This window comes from Ailuropoda melanoleuca, chromosome 1 (genome assembly GCF_002007445.2).
Source record: "Ailuropoda melanoleuca isolate Jingjing chromosome 1, ASM200744v2, whole genome shotgun sequence".
Taxonomy (NCBI): Eukaryota; Metazoa; Chordata; class Mammalia; order Carnivora; family Ursidae; genus Ailuropoda; species Ailuropoda melanoleuca.
The window spans coordinates 118,073,324-118,097,430 of NC_048218.1; the positions used below are offsets into that span (position 1 = coordinate 118,073,324).

At 42.8% G+C, this 24,107-nt stretch overlaps 1 protein-coding gene across 3 annotated transcripts in view; it reads right to left on the reverse strand.

Annotated features, from left to right (window-relative positions):
* Positions 1–19,357, reverse strand: part of BLVRA (biliverdin reductase A) — a 43,597-nt gene extending 24,240 nt beyond the window's left edge. Inside the window, exons 1-2 of one of the 3 annotated variants that reach the window (XM_002924020.4) lie at positions 19,255–19,357; positions 12,635–12,667 (exon numbers count right to left, since the gene is read on the reverse strand). In XM_002924020.4, the coding sequence (XP_002924066.1) occupies positions 12,635–12,646 (12 nt within the window). In that variant the 5' untranslated portion in view covers positions 12,647–12,667; positions 19,255–19,357. Of the gene's footprint in view, positions 1–12,634; positions 12,668–13,208; positions 13,319–19,254 lie in introns of those variants that run through there. The other 2 variants (XM_034665579.1, XM_034665576.1) reach the window with 2 other exon arrangements.
* Between the last annotated feature and the right edge of the window lie 4,750 nt (positions 19,358–24,107).

Genomic DNA, 24,107 nt, shown 5'->3' on the forward strand with positions numbered 1-24,107 from the left:
AGCAGGGAGCCCAATGCGGGACTTGATCCCAGGACCCTGAGATCATGACCCAAAGGCAGACCCTTAACCAACTGAGCCACCCAGGCACCCAGACTATTGCCTTTTATACTGCCTGTATAAAATATATCAGTTAAATCCACTAAAGAGCTGTCTTTTCTTTAAGGTACTAACTCCAGTATTTGAGATACATGTCCCTAAAATAGATGTCCCTTATCCAAAAAAAAAAAAAAAATCACTGCTAAGTTTCTTGGTTTATGGCAAGATAAGAAGCTACTTGCATATTTAAGGTAAGTGATATTCTTCATTAAAAACTATGATATGATCCATTTAAAACTTTCAGAATAATTCATAGAAAGTATGTTAAATTACACACTGAATGGCTGAACTACTAACTATAAATATTTATACATGAAGCAGCTCTTTAAGGAAATTAGACCCACAAATATGTCTGTCTTGGTATAATACACATAAATGAAATGAATAAAGTTTGGAAGACCAGTGTTCTGTTAGAATCTTTAAAAATCACACAATTAGTAAGCCATTTGTGTTTACAATATTCATATATATAAGCTTAAATTTTAAAAACCTCTGTACATGATAAAGTTATATATTTTTATATATGTTAATATATATATGTTAATATACATGAACGCACTATTGTTTAAAACCCTTTCCTAAAGTCAAACCCTCCTCTTCAGCTGCAACAACTTTTCATGCCTAACTGTTGACACGTGGAAACCCCTCTGGTGTTAGTGAAATACAGGAGACAGTGATTAAAGACCCAACTAAAGCCATTAATCCAGGTCTTTGAATTGACTGATATCTTCATCTGCACCTTCCCCACCCTAACCATCAAGCCCACCAACCATAAAATGACCCATTTCATCCCATTTAGATTGTTTGCTTATTTCTCATCATTTTTTTTTCAATTTCCAATTAATACTTTTATTTTGTGATCACTTTTTAAAATTTAAATTCAATTAGCCAGCTTATAGTACATTGTTAGTTTCAGATGTAGTGTTCAATACTTTATCAGTTGTGTATAACACCCAGCGCTCATCACATCATGTGCCCTCCCTCATGCCCATCACCAAGTTACCCCATCCCCCCACCCACCTCCCCTCCAGCAACCCTCAGTTTGTTTCCTAGAGTTAGGAGTCTCTCATGGACATATCCAAAAAAAAGAGAAAGGACCCAAGTTAATAAAATCATGAATGAAAGGGGAGAGATCACAACCAAGAGCAAGGAAATAGAAACAATTGTTAGAAGTTATTATCAGCAACTATATGCCAACAAACTAGGCAATCTGGAAGAAATGGATGCATTCCTGGAAACTTATAAACTGCCAAGGCTGAAGCAGGAAGAAACAGACAATCTGAACAGACCAATAACCAGCAAGGAAATTGAAGCAGTAATCAAAAACCTCCCAAAAATCAAGAGTCCAGGGCCTGATGGATTCCCTGGGGAATTCTACCAAACATGTAAAGAAGAAATAATACCTATTCTACTGAAGCTGTTTCAGAAAATAGAAATGGAAGGAAAACTTCCAAACTCGTTCTATGAGGCCAGCATTACCCTGATCCCAAAACCAGACAAAAACCCCATCAAAAAGGAGAATTACAGACCAATATCCCATATAAACATGGATGCCAAAATTCTCACCAAAAGACTAGTCAATAGGAGCCAACAGTACATTAAAAGGATCATTCACCACAACCAAGTGGGATTGATTCCTGGGCTGCAAGGTTGGTTCAACATCCACAAATCAATCAATGTGATACATTAATAAAAGAAAGGACAAGAACCCTATGATCCTCTCAGTTGATGCAAAAAAGTATTTGACAAAGTAGAGCATCTTTTCTTAATTAAAACTCTTCAAAGTGTAGGGATAGAGGGAACATATCCCAATATCATAAAAGCCATCTACAAGAAGCCCACAGCAAATATCATTCTCAATGGGGAAAAACTGAAAGCTTTCCCCTTAAGGTCAGGAACATGACGGATGCCCACTCTCACCACTGTCGTTCAACATAGTACTAGAAGTCCTAACACCAGCAATCAGACAACAAAAAGAAATAAAAGGCATTCAAATTGGAAAAAAAGAAATCAAACTCCCGCTCTTTGCAGATGACATGATACTTTATATGGAAAACCCAAAAGACTCCGTCCTAAAATCGCTAGAACTCATACAGGAATTCAGCAACGTGGCAGGATACAAAATCAATGCACAGAAATCAGTTGCATTTCTATACACTAACAATGTGTCTGAAGAAAGAAAAATTAAGGAATCGATCCCATTTGCAATTGCACCAAAACCCATAAGATACCTAGGAATAAACCTAACCAAAGAGGTAAAGGATCTCTACTCTAGAAACTACAGAACACTTATGAAAGAAATTGAGGAAGACACAAAGAGATGGAAAAGTATTCCATGCTCATGGATTGGAAGAATAAACATTGTTAAAATGTCTATGCTGGCCAGAGCAATTTATACATTCAATGCAATCCCTATCAAAATACTATCGACATTTTTCACAGAACTGGAACAAACAATCGTAAAATTTGTATGGAACCAGAAAAGACCCCAAATCACCAGGGCAATGTTGAAAAAGGAAACCAAAGCTGGGGGCATCACAATGTCTGACTTCAAGCTATATTACAAAGTTGTGATCATCAAGACAGCCTGTACTGACCCAAAAACAGACACATAGATCAATGAAACAGAAGAGAGAGCCCAGAAATGGACCCTCAATTCTATGGTCAACTAATCTTTGACAAAGCAGGAAAGAATATGCAATGGAAAAAAGAGAGTCTCTTCAATAAATGGTGCTGGGAAAACTGGACAGCCACATGCAGAAGAATGAAACCAGACCGTTCTCTTACACCATACACAAAGATAAACTCAAAGTGGATGAAAGACCTAAATGTGAGATAGGAATCCATCAAGATCCTAAAGGAGAATATAGGCCTCTTCGACCTTGGCCAAAGCAGCTTCTTGCAGGACATGTCTCCAAAGGCAAGGGAAACAAAAGCAACAATGAACTACTGGGGCTTCATCAAGATAAAAAGCTTCTGTACGGCAAAGGAAACAATCAACAAAACTAAAAGGCAACTACAGAATGGGAGGAGATATTTGCAAATGACATAGCAGATAAAGGGCTGGAATCAAAGATCTATAAAGAACTTATCAAACTCAACACCCAAAAAACAAATAATCCAGTCAGGAAATGGGCACAAGACATGAACAGACACTTCATCAAAGAGGACATACAAATGGCCAACAGACACATGAAAAAATGTTCCATATCACTTGCCATCAGGGAAATACAAATCAAAACCACAATGAGATACCACCTCACACCAGTCAGAATGGCTACGGACAGATGTTGGCGAGGATGCGGAGAAAGGGGAACCCTCCTACACTGTTGGTGGAATGCCAGCTGGTGCAGCCATTCTGGAAAACAGTATGGAGTTTCCTCAAAAAGTTGAAAATAAAGGGGCGCCTGGGTGGCACAACGCTTAAGCGTCTGCCTTTGGCTCAGGGTGTGATCCCGGCATTATGGGATGGAGCCCCACATCAGACTCTTCTGCTATGAGCCTGCTTCTTCCTCTCCCACTCCCCCTGCTGGTGTTCCCTCTCTCGCTGGCTGTCTCTATCTCTGTCAAATAAATAAATAAAATCTTTAAAAAAAAAAAAAGTTGAAAATAGAGCTACCCTACAACTCAGCAATTGCACTACTGGGTATTTACCCCAAAGACACAAATGAAGTGATCCACATGGGCACCTGGACCCCAATGTTCTTAACAGCAATGTCCACAATAGCCAAACTATGGAAAGAGCCCAGATGTCCAATGACAGATATATGGATAAAGAAGATGTGGTATATATATACAATGGGATATTACACAGCCATCAAAAAATGAAATCTTGCCATTTGCAATGACATGGATGGAACTAGAGGATATTACGCTAAGCAAAATAAGTCGATCAGAGAAAGATAATTACCATATAATCTCGCTGATATGTGGAATTTGAGAAACAAGGCAGAGGACCATAGGGGAAGAGAGGGGAAAAAAAAAAAAAACAACAACGAAACAAGACGAAACCAGAGGGAACCAGAGGGAAACAAACCGTAAGAGACTCTTAATCTCAGGAAACAAACTGAGGGTTGCTGGAGGGGAGGGAAGTGAAAGGATGAGGGGGCTGGGTGATGGACATCGGGGAGGGGATGTGTTGTGGTGAGCGCTGTGTACTGCGTAAGACTGATGAATCACAGACCTGTACCCCTGAAACAAATAATACATTATATGTTAATAATAATATAAAAAGAACATCCTAAAAGAAGCCGGAGGGAAAAAACACATCACCTACAGAGAAACAAAGACAAGAACTACATGCTACTTCTCTTCGGGAACCAAGCAAGAACAAAGAGAGGAGAGTGAAATATTTAAAGCGTTGAAAGGCAAACACTACCAACCTAGATTTCTGTTCCCTGTGAAATGATCCTTCAAAAGTGAAGAAGAAATAGAGTTCTTGGACAAACAAAAATCAAGGGAATTTGTTGCCATTACACTGTCTTGCAAGAAATGTTGAAAGAAGTTCTCTAGAGACAAAGAAAATGCATAAAGAAAGGAAGAGCACCAAAGAAGGATTAAGTAATGGTAAAATTACAGCTTTTCTTATGAATTCATCTAGCTGGTGACAATTTGTTCAAAACAGTAACAGCAACAAGTATTTAATTATGTATGTTTATACGTATGTATCTTATGTATTTATATGCTATGTATGCTTACATGTAAGTGAAATAAAGGACACAGTACGAGAAGAAATAGGAATATTTTGTTAAAGTACTCACACCCTGTGAAATGGTATAGTTGTTATTTGAAAGTGGACTCTGATTAGCTGTAAATGTATATTGCAAACTCTAGGGCCACCACTAAAAAAGGTTAAAAAAGAAGTATAATCAATATGCTAAGAAAGGAGAGCAAATGGAATCATAAAATGCTCAAATTAAAACCAGAAGAGTGGAAGACAAAAACAGGAACAAAGAACAAGGGCAGCAAATAGAAAATACCAACAGATATTAATCCAACTATATCACTTTGAACAGTAATGGTCTCAATGCATCAATTAAAAGATTGTCACAGGGTATCCAAAAAAAAAAAAAAAAAGACCCAATTAGATGCTATCTGTAAGAATTCCACTTAAAATATAAAGACACATATAGATTAAAAGTAAATGGCTGGAGACAAATATACCATGTTAGTATTTTAAAAAAGCAGAAGTAGCTATACTAATTTCAAGGGCATTACATAATAATGGGGTCCAATAATATTAACCCTTAACATGTACATGGCTAACAAGAACATCAAACTACATGAAGCATCTATCTGCCCAACAGATCTACAGGGAGAAAAAGATGAACCCAATATCATAGCTGGAAATTTCAACACACCTCTATCAGAAACGGACAGATCCAGCAGGCAGAAAAGCAGTAAGGGGGCGCCTGGGTGGCACAGCGGTTGGGCGTCTGCCTTCGGCTCAGGGCGTGATCCCAGTGTTGTGGGATCGAGCCCCACAATCAGACTCCTCTGCTATGAGCCTGCTTCTTCCTCTCCCACTCCCCCTGCTTGTGTTCCCTCTCTCGCTGGCTGTCTCTCTCTCTGTTGAATAAATAAAATCTTTAAAAAAGGGGGGGGGGCGCCTGGGTGGCACAGCGGTTAAGCGTCTGCCTTCGGCTCAGGGCGTGATCCCGGCGTTATGGGATTGAGCCCCACATTGGGCTCCTCCGCTGGGAGCCTGCTTCTTCCTCTCCCACTCCCCCTGCTGGTGTTCCCTCTCTCGCTAGCTGTCTCTATCTCTGTCAAATAAATAAATAAAATCTTAAAAAAAAAAAAAAGAAAAGAAAAGCAGTAAGGACATAGCTGAACTCAACAATACCATCGGTCCACTGGGTATCACTGACATCGACAGCCTATTTCAACAACACCAATACACAATCTTCTCAAGCTCACATGGAACATTCACCAAGATAGACCACTTTCTGGGCCATAAAACACACTTCAACAAATTTAAAAGAACAGAAGTCATGCAAGGTCTGCTCTGAGACCATTAAACTAGAAATCAACAACAAAAAGATAATTGAAAAATCCCCAAATACTGGTGGCTAAAACTTTGGGGGTGGGAACCAGCAAAGGGCAGAGGAAAGGACAAGAAGGAGGAGCAGAAAGGGGAAGATACGCACAGGTTATGAGAAGGCTGAAGGATACAGAGAAAGGAGCCAGTAACGGGAGGGCAATGGATTTCTAGAAACCAGGATGTTTAAAATGCCATTTTCAGTTGTTTGCTTTGCTCTGCTATCTCAAACCTTTGGGAAAATGCCACTAAAATACAGGAACAGGAGCAGTTTCAAGACTGCGGTGAAAGGGTACACATAAGGGACAGCAAAGTGACTCAAAGCCTACTTCAGGGTCAAATCATAGTCACAGAGTGGGCTTGCTCCCCCTTTTGGACTCAGAGAAGCTGGTGTCTGGAACTCCAAATCTGATCACAGAATTCAGAGGAAGTTAGGATTAAGAGAACACGCTCTGCCAACTTAGAAAAAAATTGCTTTGAAACGTTAAAAGGGTAAAAGAAAACCTAAGGGGCGCCTGGGTGGCTCAGTTGCTTAAGCATCTGACTCTTGATTCCAACTCAGGTCATGATCTCAGGGTTGTGGGATGGAGCTCCGCATGGGCTCTGTGCTGGGTGTTGAGCCTGTTTAAGATTCTCTCTCTCCCTCTCCCCAGCCTCCCCGCCCTCTCTCTCTGTTAAAAAAAAAAAAAAANTTAAAAAAAAAAAAAAAAAAAAAGTAAAGTAATTTTGGAGGAACTTCAAGGGTAAGGCATGAGGGTAAGAGCTGGACCACCACTCTGGGAGGGGAAAAGGGGATTCCAAATAGTCAGGAAGTACAACCTCGTGTTTTTCATCCACTGTTTACAGGGACCAAAAAGTTTAACAACACCCATTGGTGAGTGTGGGAAAGCAGGTACATACATACAATGCAAGAGGGAGAGAAAAATGGGCAACTTTTGTGGAGAGCAACTTGGAAATACTTACACAAATACTCTGTGGTCCAGTAAATCGTTTTTAAGAATGTATCCTACAGAGCTACCCAGCGAAAAGACTTAGGCTTATTGCGGCTACTTTTAATAGCAGAAAATCGAAAACAACATAGATATTGTTAATAGTTGGCCGGTTATGTACATTACGGTACGCCCTTAAAATGAAATATTACACCACTATAGAAAAGAACAAGGAAGTTAGCTCTTTATGTATTTAAATGCACTGATCTCCAAGAGAGATTGTTGGGTGAGAAAAGCAGGACACAGATCAGTGTAAGTTGTATGCTACAGTTTGTGCAAAAGGAGGGGACAGCTGGAGAAAAAAAAGAATAATTGTTGTATATGTTTAGAACCTCTCTGAAAGGACAGCCAACAAACCGGTAACACTGTTTGCCTGAGAGCATGAGAAACAGAGTAGCTGGGAGGGAAGAGGACTTTTCAGGATAAAACTTTTTTTTTCTTTCTAAAATTTTTTTAAAATTTTGAACGATGTGGATATATTAGTTATCCAAAATAAAAACACTTGAAATACATGCAAATACCCAAGGGATGCTCCAAGCAGATTAGAACTCTACAGATTGTGGACCCTTCGGCTTACTCCCATCTTCCTTCCTGGAGGTCCCTCGACAGTGCCCAGAATCTTCCGCTGCCCCACCCTGCGGACCTCCTGCCCCTGACTGCCCAGTCCACTGACCCCAATCATTTGACTCGTCACACCTCCAGGCTACAACCGCTGCTTCCACTTACACTTTCTGGACCAGCTGTAATCTGGTCTCCACTCCCATGACTCTGCTTCATCACAGACCATCTTTTCATTGATAAATTCAAGGTCTTTTTCTCAGCTGCATTCTCCTGGACCTCAGACACATTTAAAACTTAACTGGACTTTCCCTCCTTTCTTGGCTTCTCTTGCCTCATACTGAGGTTTTCTTTTCACACCTCACCGCTTCCCTTCTTCAGCCCACCTTCTGGATGTGCATATTTCCCAGGGCTCAATCCTTGTCCCTGTGTTCTTCTCTCTTCCCCATATTCCTGGAGTTCGGGGAGGGGGGGAAATCCCTTCATTCTGAAGGTTTCCATGACCACCTTTATGCTGAGGACTCCAACATCCCAAGCTGTGAGCCATCCTTTCCTCCCAGGTCCAGTCCTAAGAAGAAATGCCAACTGGGCATTTCCACTTTCCACCTGGCCATCTCATCATCATCCCGTGCCAGGTGCCAACCATCCACCCCACCTGACAGGCTGTCTCTGAACTGCTGGGCAAAGGCCAGTGGCTCCACGAATTCCACAAGGGACCCAGCTTGAAATGCTCGAAATCCTGGGAGTCATTCACGTAGTCACCAAACTTCCTCTGAGACCAAAGGGCTAGCTGAGGCTGACAGTCCTTCTCCACCCTGCACTCCAGCCAGCGTCTGAGTCACAGCAAGTTTTCCCTGACATCTTCTGACACATGATTTCCTTCCTCTGCATTTTCACTAGCCCATCGAAGTTCCAGATTGCACGACAAGATTACTGAAGAGTTTCTCAACCATCTGATCATTTGACTAAATGATGACTGTCATTTAGCGAGGACAAACAATGTATGAGGCATCACCCCAGGTGCTGTGGGTACAGCAAGATGAGTAAGACACACAGACAGCTACACTGGATGTCAGAGAGCGGAAGGTAACAAAAACAGAGATAAAGCACAACGGGAATTAACGGGAGGGAGGTATCGCTTCCAGAAAGAAAGCCCCGAGAAATTTTTCACGTAGCAGAAATGACACGTGAACTGTGTGGACAAGATTAGCTGAGAATACACAAGAAGAAAGGCATTCAGAGTCAGAGCCATCAAGGCTTGTGTGACCGTTCTGCCCCCAACACCCCACGACTTGAGCAAGCTACTGAACCCTCCTTTTCTTCATCTACAAAACAGGCAAAAGTACCATCTTGCTCACAGGTGTCTTGTTAGGATTAAATACGCACTTCATGGGATACCGTGCATCAGATTAACCACATGTTTTATCTTGAAAATGTGGTTCTGGGGGTGAAAAATAAGAAAGAGAACAAGATATAAACTGTAACACAAGACAATTGCTGAAATTAAAAGTATACCACACAGCGGTTGCCAGGGGCATGGGGTGAGGGTCCTGTGACAACAAAGGAACACCAAAGGAATATTCTGGAGTGGGGTCGAAATCCCGAATGTGGTAATGGTTATACAAGCTGATGCATGTGTTTTAATTCACAGAACTTGTGCACCAAAAATAAATAAATAAATAAAAATTTTTAAAAATTACCAAATGTAAAGGGTGTTTGTACAAAAACAGTAACATATACTTTCATGAATACATGAAAACAAAAAGGTAATCATTTAATCCATTAGAAGAGCTGTCTCGGGAAGGGCGAGAACGAGGATGAAGACCACAAGGAATGAGAAAATAAATACGAGAGAGGAACCCTGCACACTCCAGCAGAGAGCACATGTCATGAGCAGGGGCTGAGGAGTACCTTCTGTCCCTGAGGTCTCCTCCTCTGCCCCCCAAGAGGGAGAGAGAATGACCTAGAGAAGGGTAAGGAAAAGAAAGGAGAGTAAGTACAGGAAGTGAGGGAGTGACGAGGAGGCAGAAAGTCAAGCAAGAAAAAGATTTGGAAGGTATTATGGGCTCACTTACCAGCAAATTCCACGAGTACAAGTACCATACCTATATTTTTTACCATTAAAGCCATAAAGGCCAGTCTAAAGTCTGGTACACGTACTGTCACACTTGCATTTTAGTGACTAAATCAAGCAAACAGGATTTACAGCATGCAGTGTGGGAAAGCAGTGAGGAGGACGTCGAGCTTTCGGGCCATGTACGCTGATGGCAGTGGGGCCATTCCGGAGAAGCCTATTTGGGGCAGGCGAAAAACAGCAGGTCCAGCTTGGGTTGTATTGAGTTGGCACCCCTGTTGCACCTCTCAGTGAAGACGAACATTCTAGGCTTCTCGATGTACAGATCAGGAGCTGAGGAGTAGGATCTGGTTGAACAAATCCATCTGGGACACTCCTGAGCATACGACTAACAAAAACCGTGGGATCAGATGAGCAGCCCAGGACAACGGGTAGGAGGAGAAGTGTCCTGGGAAATGCAACTTTTTTTTTATTTTTTTAAAGATTTTTTTTAAATTTATCTATGCGACAGAGATAGAGACAGCCAGCGAGAGAGGGAACACAAGCAGGGGGAGTGGGAGAGGAAGAAGCAGGCTTATAGCGGAGGAGCCTGATGTGGGGCTCGATCCCATAACGCCGGGATCACGCCCTGAGCCGAAGGCAGACGCTTAACCGCCGTGCCACCCAGGCGCCCCTAAAAATTACTATTTAAGATGAATTTCAGTAAGAAAGAAGCCCGACTGCGGTAGGTTGAGAATGCCTCAGAGGAAAAAATGGAGAAATGACCTACGGACATCTCTTTCAAGAAGCCTCTCATGAAAGACATGAGAAAAATCGGATTACAGTAGCTCGACAAAATGTCACGTGTTGTTTTGTTCTGAAGAAAGTAAGAACTAAAGCATTGTAAGGGGCGCCTGGGGGGCTCAGTTGGTCAAGCAGCCGACTCTTGGTTTCGGCTCCGGTCATGATCTCAGGGTCCTGGGATCCGGCCCCACGTTGGGGGCTGTGCTCAGTGCAGAGTCGGCTTGAGGATTCTCTCTCTCCTTCTGCCTCTCCCCCCCACTTGTGCGCTCTCTCTTTCTCTGTCTAAAATAAAGAAATAAATCTTTCAAAAAAGAAAATAAAGCGTTTGGAAATATTAATCAGAAAGAGTCATTAGAAATGAGGTTAACAACGTAGCTGGTAAAAAAGATAATTAGGGAGGCAGCGTGTGAGGTCTGAAGAGGCAACAGAATTTGCAATTCAGAGTACGGACAGGGGTTTCTAGGGACACTGGATGCGACAGGTCCACTCCCCTTCCTCCCTCCCTCCCTCCCTTCCTTTCTTTCTTTTTTTTTTTAAGATTTTATTTATTTGACAGAGAGAGACACAGTGAGAGGGAACACAAGTAGGGGGAGTGGGAGAGGGAGAAGCAGGCTTCCCACTGAGCAGGGAGCCCAATGTGGGGCTCGATCCCAGGACTCTGGGATCACGCCCTGGGCTGAAGGCAGACACTAACGACTGAGCCACCCAGGTGCCCCTCCCCGTTCTTCTTCCTATATCCAGCCCAGGCATGGGGGCGGGGGTGGGGGAAGCTGCTTCATGGTGGGCCTGATTAGTCTAAGCTAGTTGGCAAAATCTTGGCTCCTTCGACCCAGTAATTAGTCCAGGTGTGGGCATGGGACATAATTCTTGCCAATAAGACTAAGGAGGCATTAGGTGTGGCTTCAACAAAAAGAGGTCCCTACTTTTCTGGGAGAGCTGCTATCTCCTTCTGCTCAAAGCAAATGAGGAAGCATGTGGCCCGAGCTGCCATCCTATAGGCAGCCATCCTATAACCATAAGAGGAACTCTCTAGGAGAGAGCTGACATTTGGATGAAGAGCAAAGAGACGAAATGATCCTGGATCATCGAGATCGCTGAGCCGCTGGATCAGCCAGCCCCACGGCCTGCCCTCCATTTGGACTTCCAAGATAAAAACCGCATTAAGTTGGGTTTTCCTATTACACTCACAGCTGGGAGCTCTCTTGAGAAACATCCCTTTCACTGTGACAAGAGGAGTAAGACAAATTTGAAGGCAGGAATTGGGACCGATGATGTCTGATCATTCTCATTTTTCCCTGTAAAGTATAAAGTGGTCCAGATACGAAGAGTGAGGAGGGGGCAGGGAGGAATGAGAGGACTGGAGCTGGCCATTCAGGGCAATGGGAAAGGGGGTGCAGCTCCCTGGAGGCCAGGCTGGCAGTGCTGGGCACCCACAAGAGGGTTTGGAGACATTTGCCAGCTGCAAACAGCATGAAGTTGGGCCATTCACCCAAGACCACTGTCCTGGGTTTGGCATGGTGGTTCAACGGGACAAGAGGAAAAACAGTTGGGGACAGCAGACCAAGAGTGGTTGAAGAGATGGACCCTGGAGTTTGGCTGGACTTGGAGAGGAGTAAAGGCAGGAAGGAGTTGATCAGTCAGGCAAAAACAAAAGGGCAAAGTGACTAGAAATGTCAGCAGATCAAAGAACAGGGACAGTAGAAGTGAGAGCCCCTAGAAGACAATGCAGAGAAATGTCCTAGTAAGCAGAGGTTAAGTGTCCCCGGAATAACACAAAGCAAGGCTCTCGGCCCAGCACCCCTCCACCCTGCTGCCCACTCCAGCCCCGGCCCTTCAGTGCTGTTTCTGCTGTAACTGCAACAGGTAAGTTCTGATCTACCTGAAGCTGGGCAGATACAGATAAGAACTCAGAAGGGCCTAATTCTTCCATAGCACCCGGACCCATGTGCACGTCGGCAGGTTGGAAGGGAAATGTTTTCAAGTTTGTGCCAATGTTTTTGAAAGTTCTGTAGGGAGAGAAGACACTCTGTGAAGGAGAAATGAGGAACACTGCAAGAGAAGCATTCCTTAAACCAGTCCTTTGAAGGAACTCACCTCTGCATTCATCGTGATCTCCTACTTCCGTGGCTGTGAAGACAAAAGCAGAGGTCAGCACTCTGATGACACCTGCCCCAGACTCCATGCAGACACTCCCCTTTACCATCCCACTTTCTCCCACACTCTTATTTTCTTTTCTAAGATTTTATTTATTTTAGAGAGAAAAAGAGAGAGAGCACAAGTGGGGGGCAGGGAGACAAGGAGGGAGAGAGAGAGAGAATCTCAAGCAGACTCAGCACTGAGTGCAGAGCCTACCACGGAACTTGATCCCACGACCCTGAGATCACGACCCTGAGATCACGACCCGCGCCAAAAGCAAGAGCCGGACGCTTAACCAGCTGAGCCACTCAGACGCCCCTCTCCCACGCTATTTACTATCCCACTGGCCCTATCTTCCCCAAATGCCTCCACCACGTTTACCCCTCCAGTAATGGTACCCAGGCCAGTGTCTGATTCTGAGGCTGCTGGTGACTGGGATGTCATACCAGGCATGCTTCTCTAAAGAAGGACGTTCCCAGCCCTGAAGGCCCAGCTCCTATACCGAAAGAGTGATGGTAAATACAATGCCTACATGGACTTAGAAGAATGATGCTTGTCCCAAAGTTGGTGCTTGGAGAGGAGAGCTTCAGATCTGCCTTTCTTGTTTTTTTCAATGTGAGGCTCGAACTCATGACCCTGAGATCAAGAGCTGAGAACAAGAGTCAGACGCTTAACGACTGAGCCCCCCAAGAGCCCCAGATCTGCCTTTCTCGTATGGCGACAAGCAAGGCAGTAGGAAATACATACTTCTTTTTTTTCCTTCTCGCTGACTTTCCAGAGGACTTAAATGTATTATGTTCAAAGAACAGTTTAACAGGCTACTCTGAACCCACAGCATTGAGGAGGAGGAAAGAAGAAGCAAACAGGTGAGGAGGAGTCAGAAGAAATGAGGAAAGAAAAAGGGAAGGGAAGGAGAAACAGGAGAGAGAAGGAAAAGAAGTAAGAAACTAGTAGGGACTAACAGTTGTTCCAAACTTGAATGTACTCCAAGGACTGCTTGTTGAAAATGCATACTTCTGGCTTCTACCCCCAGGATTCTCATTCAGGAAGTCTACAGGGGAGGCGAAGCTGAGAATCTGCATTTTCAACAGGCATCCAAAAGATCACGTATACGTGGTCAGACAGCCACACTTGGAGAAACACTAGAACTGACAGTAGAACAGAGAGGCCCATAAAAGTTAACATTCTCATTCATTTTTCAGAGCTGTTAGAATTGCCACTTTATTTCAACTAAGACTCGGGCAGGCGATGGCAGGGTGACCGCGTGACTAGAAGTGGCAGAGAAAGAACTAAAGCCTCTCCAGCCCTTCCCCCCGATGTCCAGGAGGCCAGTGCAGATGGTGCTCAGAGCTGGAAGAGAGGGAGGACGGCCCTCCAAGTGCTCTGGGAAGGGAAGGCTGTGCTGGCCTCGGTCCCTGGGCCCTCCCTGCATTTGATCTTATTCTCCTTCAAAATAGAGAAAGGGCTGGACATAGTGACAATAACCACGAACAAGAACAATGAAATAAGTAACACCCATTAGTAAAAACAACAAACACAAACAAACAAATTGACTCTTGATAATCCTGTGACCATACGGGTTGGTCACCTGGGCTGTGTGCTGAGAAGAACCCATTCTCAGTAATCCCCCTTCCCTCTCTCTTCTCATTCCTCCTTTGTGCTTGGAGATTGGGTCTCAAGACCTAACCTAGTGTGCACACATGCTCTCTTTCCTTTAATAACCCAGAGCCTTTTCATGTTTCCTGAAAAATATGACAAAGGGAACTTGTAGAAGACAAACCTAAAAAGCTGGGACTAACAAAGCAGGTAAGCTTTGCTCTCAGATCTCAGGGAGTCGGTATGGGGGTGATGTCTTCTTGTGCAAACAATATCTCGGAAGGACAGCTAAGACACTGACAGCAGAGCCAGGGGGTAATAGCTGGACTAAGCAAGGATGTGTGTTAGGCAGCAGCCTGGATCACAGGGGGTCCCCAGAGGGCACACCCTGGTTGCTCTCCCCTGCAGATGCCCTACCCAAAACTCTACTGTGTTCTACTCACATTTTTAAGAACTTTCATTTAAGCCTCGCTTAGAGCTTACATGTGGGTGGGAAAGGCAGATAACAAAATGCACAAATACGAGGGGATGATAACAGTTGTGAGCCTACTTATATCAACTGCTTTATATTAACACTAATCCACAGACCCTTGGCAAAAGAGCTAACACGAATTCTATGTTACAGATGAGACACCTGAATTCCGTGTGGGTAAAAGCATCTGGTCTCACAGTCTAGGCACCGGAGCATTGCACTGTAGTTTTGAGACTTTCTGGTTCTAGAGCCAAACTCCAGAATATTCCAGATCCTGCCTTACACTCACGCAGACAGCTGCTGTGACCCACAGGAGAGCTGGTGTTGGTCCCGCTTCAGTCATGCGCTAGCCAAGGGACCGTGTCCAAACAGGTTCCTCATAGGTAGGCTGAATGACTGGACTTCATCCCTAAGGCCTGTTCCGGCTCTAAAATGCTCTCTGATTTCCACTAAAGGAAATTCAGGGGACTCTTAAAACAACTGGAACAATGCTCAACCGCATTTATGATCACAGAATGCAAATTAGTGTTTCACAAAGATGCCCTATCAGACTGGCAGAGATCCACACGTTTGCCACAGTGCGGTGGTGAAAGGGTGGGGAAGAATGCACTCTGACATTATTGGGGGGCTACAGATGGGTACCAGCTCTGGAAGAGGGCATCCGTTACAATTCCAAATGCACACAACCTCTGATCTAGCAAATCTGCTTCCAATTTGTCTCCAGCGCCCAAGTCACATTCAAGAAAAATCATTAAATTGCCCTGAGTCCTTTGTCCTTGTAGAAACATTGCTACTCCTTGCCTTTCCTTTCAAATGAGAACTTCCAGGAAAGTCTTCCTATTACAAATGTCTACAAAACATTGTTTATAAACTGTACTGCTTTCCCACAGAACCTGGGAAAGCAAAACAAAACAAAGAATGATTTGGAGAAATGCACACGTGTGAGACAGAATCCCACTTAGAAATCCTATCTCATTAGGCATCAGTAGTTTACTACCTAGGACGAATTACACTCTCAAGGATAAAGCATGTTCAACTGGGGTATCCTTCCCATGCTCTCCCTTCCAGCTTTCAACTCCCCTTATAAACTGGCTCTGCCTTTCTACACCCTCCCTGCACATCACACAGTTCTCTTCCTCCTCACTGTCCTGCCAAGACCAAAGTTTGAAAAGAACCCAGGGAGAATTTTATTCGATATTTTAATATATTCTTAAACATCTAAGACCTAATCCTACAGCAAGAAGATTTAGGTTTGTTCATCTCAAGGGTTTAATATTTAAATGATCAAACACTAAAAGCCTTTAAGTTTCTGACTATCGGGATTATGTTTAGAAACACTTAAAGACACATTTTTATTTCCTTTTAGATTTTTAACTTTTTAAAAAATTTTTATATTTTAATCCATCCAGGCTGTATGTTGGTGTATGGCATGAGATAAGACTCCACCTGTACTCTTCCCCCAAATAGTTGAGTTGTTCCCAAATCATTAATGGACTATTTTATCATTTCCCCCAGTGACTCATACATAAGATCTTATGAATATGGTTATTCTTTTTTTCACTTTTTCTGCTGTGTCATTGACCTTTATTCCCATGCCTACAATACACTGTTTACATGACTATGGGTTAACAGTATGTTTTGTTATCTGGTGGTTCAAGTTCTCTCATTAACTTGTGCAGTATTCTTCTCTATTCTTGCTTGCTCAGACTTCTAGATTAATTTTAGAATATCTTTGTCAAGCTAAAAAAAACAGTTCCACTGGGACTGTGCCTATAACTGTATCAAAACTGTAAATTAAATTAATGTGAATTAATAGGTCTTCCCATCCAGAAATATACCTAGGAGCAAGCACCTAAAATACAAAACAGAAGAATCTTGAGCTAGTTCCTGAATTACCACGTAATGACAAATGATAGTTCAGGTTGCAGTGGCTGACTAGGCAGCTAAAGAAAAAAAGCCAACACGTTTGCATAAAAAACCTGCTTAAAGCAATTTAAAGCAGCCTTCTCCTTTCCCCACATCTGCCGCAGCAGGTCTACTGAACAGTGTTGGAGTTTGAGCTTTGACCCCTACATGTGACACACTAAGGTGCATTCAGATAAGCTATCACTCTGGGGGATACAGCCTGCCTGTGACTCAAGAACCCCGAATTCTGGGGTGCCTGGGTGGCTCAGCTGTTAAGCATCTGCCTTCGGCTCAAGTCATGATCCCAGGGTCCTGGGATCGAGCCCCACATCGGGCTCCCTGCTCGGTGGGAAGCCTGCTTCTCCCTCCCACACTCCCCTTGCTTTTGTTCCCTCTCTGTCTCTCTCTGTCAACTAAATAAATAAAATCTTTAAAAAACCCACAAAAACCCAGAATTCTATACCGAGCATGGGCACCCACCACCAATCTGACCAAAGACCAAGGGACACGTGTTGGTTTCTGCACCACAAAAAAAGGAGAGGGGGCAGATGAACTTAGACATACTTAGATGACCCCTACGCTCTCTTTTGGCGCTGACATGCTGTAATTCTAACCCGTTTTACTTCTATTTTTTTGTTCTCCTTTGGTTTAGCTTCCTCAGTGTTTGTCTTGGTTAACTGGAGGTCATTAACTTCTCTTCTGGTTCTTTCAGGGGCACAGACACAAATGAACTGGGACAAGGATCGAGTTATCAGAGCCAGGGAAGCAGCTGCCATCGAAGCTAAAACACACAAAAGGGCTGAAGAGGTAAAGCTTTCCTGGATGCTCTCCCCAAACCTAAGCCACTCTCTTCCCCTCCCCGCCTTCCTGCCCCTCCTACCTGCTCTGTGTTCGTTCAATTCCTCCGTATCACCATTTCAAAACCTTCTACCTTTTCTTGAAAGTACCATTTTTCAAAATTGTAGTCATGATGTTGACTAATAGAAATAGATTATTTGTAGGGTTTTTAAAAAAGATTTTATTTTTAAGTAATCTCTACACCCAACATAGGGCTCAGGCTCGCAATCCCAAGACCAAAGGTCCCTGCTTCACCGACTGAGCCAGCCAGGTGCCCCTATCTGTGGTTTTCTATAATCTGTAACTCTGTTTTCTATTGGAATGGATGATAAAGCACTAATTGTTGAAAAAATAAAAAAGAAAGAAGGTGATCTTGATAGATATAATAGAAAAAATGAGGTAACGAGTCAAAACACTCTTATTAAGGAATAAACGTCTTGTGTACTGAAATTTATAAGGGTATGCCCGTGTTTTTTTTTAAAGCGACTTAATTCAAATAACGGCAAACAACGTGCAACTCAGTTTCAAAACCGGGTTGAGATCAGGACATTCTGGGGCCCACAGGTGGTGTTAGACATGGATCCCCCAGAAAGATCGGCACCTTGGTTCCCTGTTACTGAAAGACCAGTTCTTCGTGCTGGAGAGCGCCCCGGGACACCACCAGGCGGAACATGTAGGGGTAACTTTTGTTTCTAACATTTTAAAAGCTCTTATAAACAGAGAACAAAGTGCTGGTTGCCAGAGGGGAGTGGGGAGAAGTCCGTAGCATGCTTTACGTTCCAAAGGACCAGAACTATGTAACTAACCAAGTTTACCTTCCTAGAAACAAATCTGAGAGCCAACTGGAGACTCGCGCTGTCCTATTAGGTAGCCAGTAGACACATAGGGCTGTGGATATGTTAATTAAATATAGGACATTTCCATTATCACAGAAAGTTCTGTCGGACAGCACTGACATACTTACTCTTTTTTTTTTTTTGCACCCGGACATATTTTCTGTTCTACATTGTCTCTGCTTCCAATATCTAGGTATATATATTCTTATATTTATTTCTTACTATTCTACGCGATTTTGTTGTCATATACTGTAATTCCTTGGTCGAACAGTTCAGGGTATCCGTACTTTAAAAGATCTGTGTATATATTTAATCCTGTGGTTGTTGGGAGCTCAGCCTTAGCTGTTTAGAGTGCACTTAATTCATGCAACCGTCATAAGGGTCTAGGAAATACCTATATTTCCAGTTTCCCAAGAGGAAAGCGCGGCCAGGAGAGGTTAAGGGGCTTGCGCGGGATTCCTACTGGAGGAGCAGAACCCGGCCCCGCACGTCTGCGGTGGACCGGGGTGTCAGCCCACGTTAGAGCAGCGGCGACACAACCAGGGGCTCAGCCCCAGCCCCTTAGACTACGCCGTGCACGTACACTGCACCCGCCGACTTACGTCTACATTACAGCTGAAACCATAAACACTTTCACAATAAACTACAGATTTAATTTTTTAAACAGTCTGTTTTTTGCTTATTTGAGGAAGCCCCTTCCGGGGAGGGCTGGCCGCGATCCCCCGCCAGCCCGGCCTCGGGACTGCCTGCTCCCCTCCGGGCCCCGCGGAGCGTGGCAGGAGGCTCCCAGGCTGCGCCCGGGGCTTAGGCCTCGGGCCGGAGACCGCAGGGCGGAACCCGGTCTCCCGCTGGCCACGATTTCCAAACTCCTGCCCAAAGGTTTTAGAAGAGCTGCCCTCGACCCCCATTCATTCCCGCGCCGTGCGCCTTACCTGCGGCGGGGCACAAAGCTCGAGGTCCCGGCGCAGTTGCCGTGCTGCCGCCTGCCCTGCCGCTGAGGCTGGCGGCCGTTCCGATTGGCCGAGGCGCGTGAGGCCGGCGGGGAGCGCAGGGGGGAGGGGAGGGGAGAGGCCCCGCCCCCTAGTGGGAGAGCCCCGCCCCAGCCCCCAGCTCCGCTGGAGGCTGGCAGGGCTGGGGGCGAACCTGTTTGGCTGCCAAGGGACTCTCCCTGCTCCGCGACAGGAGGAGGAGGAGGAGGAGGAGAAGACGGTAGCGTCTGTTCCCGACCTGTGAGGCCTCCGCGCGGGGGGTGGTGGGGCACCGTGCGCTCTGCCCTCTTCTGGGCCGCCCTCCCACCCGGTGAATCCGCTCGGTCCTTTTGGGTCCAGATCACAGAGGCAGCAACGCAGTTTTTCGTTTTTTTCTTTTTCTGTCGGTGTGGTAATATACACATACCATGAACTTTACTATCTTAATAATTTAAAGTGCACAGTTCAGTGATATCGAGTACATTCACATTGTTGTGCAATGATCACCACCAACCCTCCCCCGGGCTCCTTTTGTGAAACTGACACGCTCTACTCATTAAACGGTAACTCCCCCTCAACCCTGTCTTTATGACGCCCTCACTCTTAAGTACCTCCTGTAACTGGAATCTACAGTATATGTGTTTTAGTGACTGGCTAATTTCATTTAGCATAATGTCCTCAAAGTTCATCCATATCACCGTATTCAGAATTTCCTCCCCTTTTAAGGCTAAACATTTAAGGCTTATCCATTCATCCATGGATGGACACTTGAGTTGCTTTCACAGTTTAGCTATTGTGAATAATATTACTATGAAAAGGGGTGTACAAATGCCTGAGATCCTTTTGATTTTTTTATATATATGGAAAAAATATATAAATATATATATGAAGTATATACCCAGAAGTGGAATTGTTGGATCATATGGTAATCCTATTTTAAATTATTTGAGGAACCACCCTACTGTTTTCCATAATGACTATACCATTTTACATTTCCACCAATAATGCACAAGGGTTCCCATTTCTCCACAGCCTCACACACACTCATTTTCTGTTTTCTTGATGGTAACCATCCTAATGGGTATGAGGTTGTATCTCATAGTTTTAATCTGCATTTCCCTAATAATGTTGAACACCTTTTCTTGAGCATGTTGGCCATTTTTATGTCTTCTTTGGAGAAGAATCTATTCAAGTCATTTTGAATCGGCTTGGTTGGTGTTGAGTTTTAGGAGTTCTCTATATATTCTGGACATTAATCCTTTATTAGATATATGATTTGCAAATATTTTCTGCCATTCTGTGAGTTACTTTTTTACTCTGATGATAGTGTCTTTTGATACAAAATATTTTAAAATTTTCATGGAGTCGATTTCTCTAATTTTCCTTTTGTTACCTGTGCCTTTAATGTCATATCAGAAATCATTGCCAAATCTGATATCACAAAGCTTTTGTCCTATTTTCTTCTAGAAATTTTATTGTTTTAGGTCTTATTTTGGTCTTTGGCCCATTTTGAGTTAATGTGGATATCCAGTTTTCCCAGCACCATTTGTTGAACAGACTCCTTTCCCCATTGAATGGACTTGACATTCTTGCCAAAAATCATTTGACCATATATGTGAAGGTTTATTTCTGGGGTCCTTATTTTATTCCATTAGTTGATATGTCTGTCTTTTTGCTAGTACACACCGTTTTGATTGCCTATAGCTTTGTAATCAATTTTGAAATCAGGAAGTGTGAGTCCTCCTCCTCTCTTGTTCTGTTTCAAGATTGTTTTGACAATTCATGGTCCCTTGATATTCCATGAATTTTAGGATGAGCTTTGCTATTTCTGCAAAAAAAAAGTAGTTGGAGTTTTTGTTGGGACCAAATTGAATCTGTGTATTAGTTTGGGTGGTATTGACACTATAATGATATTAAGTCTTCTAATACATGAACATGGGATGTGTTTCCATTTATTTATGTCTTCTTTAATTTCTTTCGGCAAGGTTTTGTAGTTTTCATTGTGCAAGATTTTCACCTCCTTAGTTAATTTCTAAGTATTTTATTCTATTTAATGCTGCTGCAGAATTAAATTATTGTTGTCATTCTTCTCAGATTATTCATTGTTAGTGTATAGAAATGCAAGTGATTTTTGTGTGTTGACTTTATCCTGCTACCTTCCTGAATTCACTTATTATTTCTAATAGTTTTCTGTAGGATTTTAAAATTTTCTACATATTAGATCATAGCATCCACGGACAGAGATAATTTTACTTCTTCTTTTCCAATTTGGATTTTTATTTCTTTTTCTTGTCTAAACACATTGGCTACCGCATTGAGCTCTGTGCTGGCTGTGGAGCCTGCTTGGGATTCTCTCTCTCCCTCTGCTTCTCTCTCTCTAAAATAAAAAACAAAACAAAAACTAAACTAAACTAAAATAAAATAAGATAAAATAAAAATAAGCATATTGGCTAGATGTTCCAGTACTTTGTTGAATAGAAGTGGTGAGAGTGGGCATCTTTGCCTTGCCTCTGATATTACAGGAACAGCTTTCAGTCTTTCACCATTGAGTATGATGTTTGCTGTGAATTTTTCGTATCTGGCCTTTATGATGATGAAATAGTTGCCTTCTATTCCTAGTTTTTTTTTTTTTTAAGATTTTATTTATTTATTTGACAGAGATAGAGACAGCCAGCGAGAGAGGGAACACAAGCAGGGGGAGTGGGAGAGGAAGAAGCAGGCTCATAGCAGAGGAGCCTGATGTGGGGCTCGATCCCATAACGCCGGGATCACGCCCTGAGCCGAAGGCAGACGCTTAACCGCTGTGCCACCCAGGCGCCCCTATTCCTAGTTTTTATCATGAAAGGGTGTTGAATTTTGTCAAATGATTTTCCTACATTAATTGAAGTGATCATGTAATTTTTTTTCCCTTGAGTCCCTTGATGTGGTATATCAAATTTATCAGTTTTCATGTTGAAGCATCCTACTTGGTCTTGGTGTATATCCTTTCAATATGCTGCTGAATTCTGTTTCCTAGTGTTTTGGTGAGTATTTTTTCATCAAGGCTCATAAGGGATATTCATCTGTATTTTCCTTTCTTATAGTGTCTTTGTGTGGCTTTGGTATCAGGGTAATACAGGCATCATAGAATGAGTCAGGAAGCATTCCCCTCTTCAATTTTTTGAAAAATTTGAGGATTGGTACTAGGCCTCTTTTAATGTTTGGTAGAATTCACCAAGTGAAGCCGGCAAGTCCAAGGTTTTTCTTTCTGTGGGGATTTGTGATTACTGATTCAGTCTCCTTACTAGTTATAGATGTCTTCAGATTTTCTATTTCTCCATGATTAAGTCTTGTTAGCTTTGGTGTTTCTAAGAATCTGTCCATTTCATCTTGGTTATTCAATTTGTTAGTGTACAATTGTTCTTAGTATTCTCTTACAGCCCTTTTTATTTCCGCAGAATAGATAGTAATGTCCCTACTTTCATTTCTTTTTTTTTTTTTTTAAGATTTTATTTATTTATTTGACAGAGAGACAGAGACAGCCAGCGAGAGAGGGAACACAAGCAGGGGGAATGGGAGAGGAAGAAGCAGCCTCCCCCAGCAGAGGAGCCCGATGTGGGGCTCGATCCCAGGACCCTGGGATCACGCCCTGAGCCGAACGCAGACGCTTAACGACTGAGCCACCCAGGCGCCCCCCTACGTTCATTTCTGATTTTAGTAATTTGAGTCTTTTTCTTTTTTTCCTTAGTTCATCTAGCTAAAGGTTTGTCAATTTTGCTGATGTTTTCAAAGAATAAACTTTTGGTATCATTCATTTTCTCTATTATTTTTCTCTTCTCTCTTTCATTTATTTCTGCTCTAATCTTTTATTATTTCCTTCTTTCTGCTAGCTTTGAGTTAAGTTTGTTGTTCTTTTCTAGTTCCTTAGGTTGTAAAGTCAGGTTGTTGATTTGAAATCTTTCTCTTTTAATTTTTATTTATTTTTTCTTTATTTACTAGAGAGAGCACACGCACACAAGCAGAACAAACAGGGGGAGCAGCAGGCAGAGGGAAAGGGAGAAGCAGCCTCCCCGTTGAGCAGGGAGCCAGACGTGGGGCTCAATCCCTGGATCCTGGGATCATGACCTGAGCCAAACGCAGACACTTAACCAACTGAGCCACCCAGGCGCCCCTTTCTCTTTTTAAATATAAGTGGTTTTAGCTATAATTTTCCACCTTAGTACCATTTTTATTGTATACATAAGTGTTTTGGTTTTGTTTTCATTAATCTTTAAGTATTTTCTAATTCCCCTTGTATTTTCTTCTTTAATCCATTGGGTATTTAAAATATGCATTGTTTAATTTCCACAATTTTGTGAATATTCCAGTTTTGTTTTTGTTATTGACTTCCAATTTCATCCCATTGTGGTCAGAGAAGATACTGTGTGTGATATCTATCCTTTTAAATATATTGAGACTTAATTTGTGACCTAACGGTCTGGAAAATGTCCAATGTGCCCCCGAGAAGAACATTTAATCTGTTATTGTTGAGTATTCTGTGTGTATCTATTAGATCTAGTTGGTTTATTATGTTCTTTAAATCCTCTATTTCATTATTTATATTCGGTCTGGTTGTCCTATCCATTATTGCAAGTGGGGTATTAAAATCTTCAACTATTATTGTAGAATTGTCTGTTTTTCCCTTCAATTCTGTCAGTTTTTGCTTCATATATTTTGATGGTCTGTCACTAGGTACATGAATGTTTATAATTATTATACATTCTTGCTGTATTAAAACTTTGATTAATATATAATATCCATCTTTGCCTCACTCTTTTGATTTAAAGTCTATTTTAATA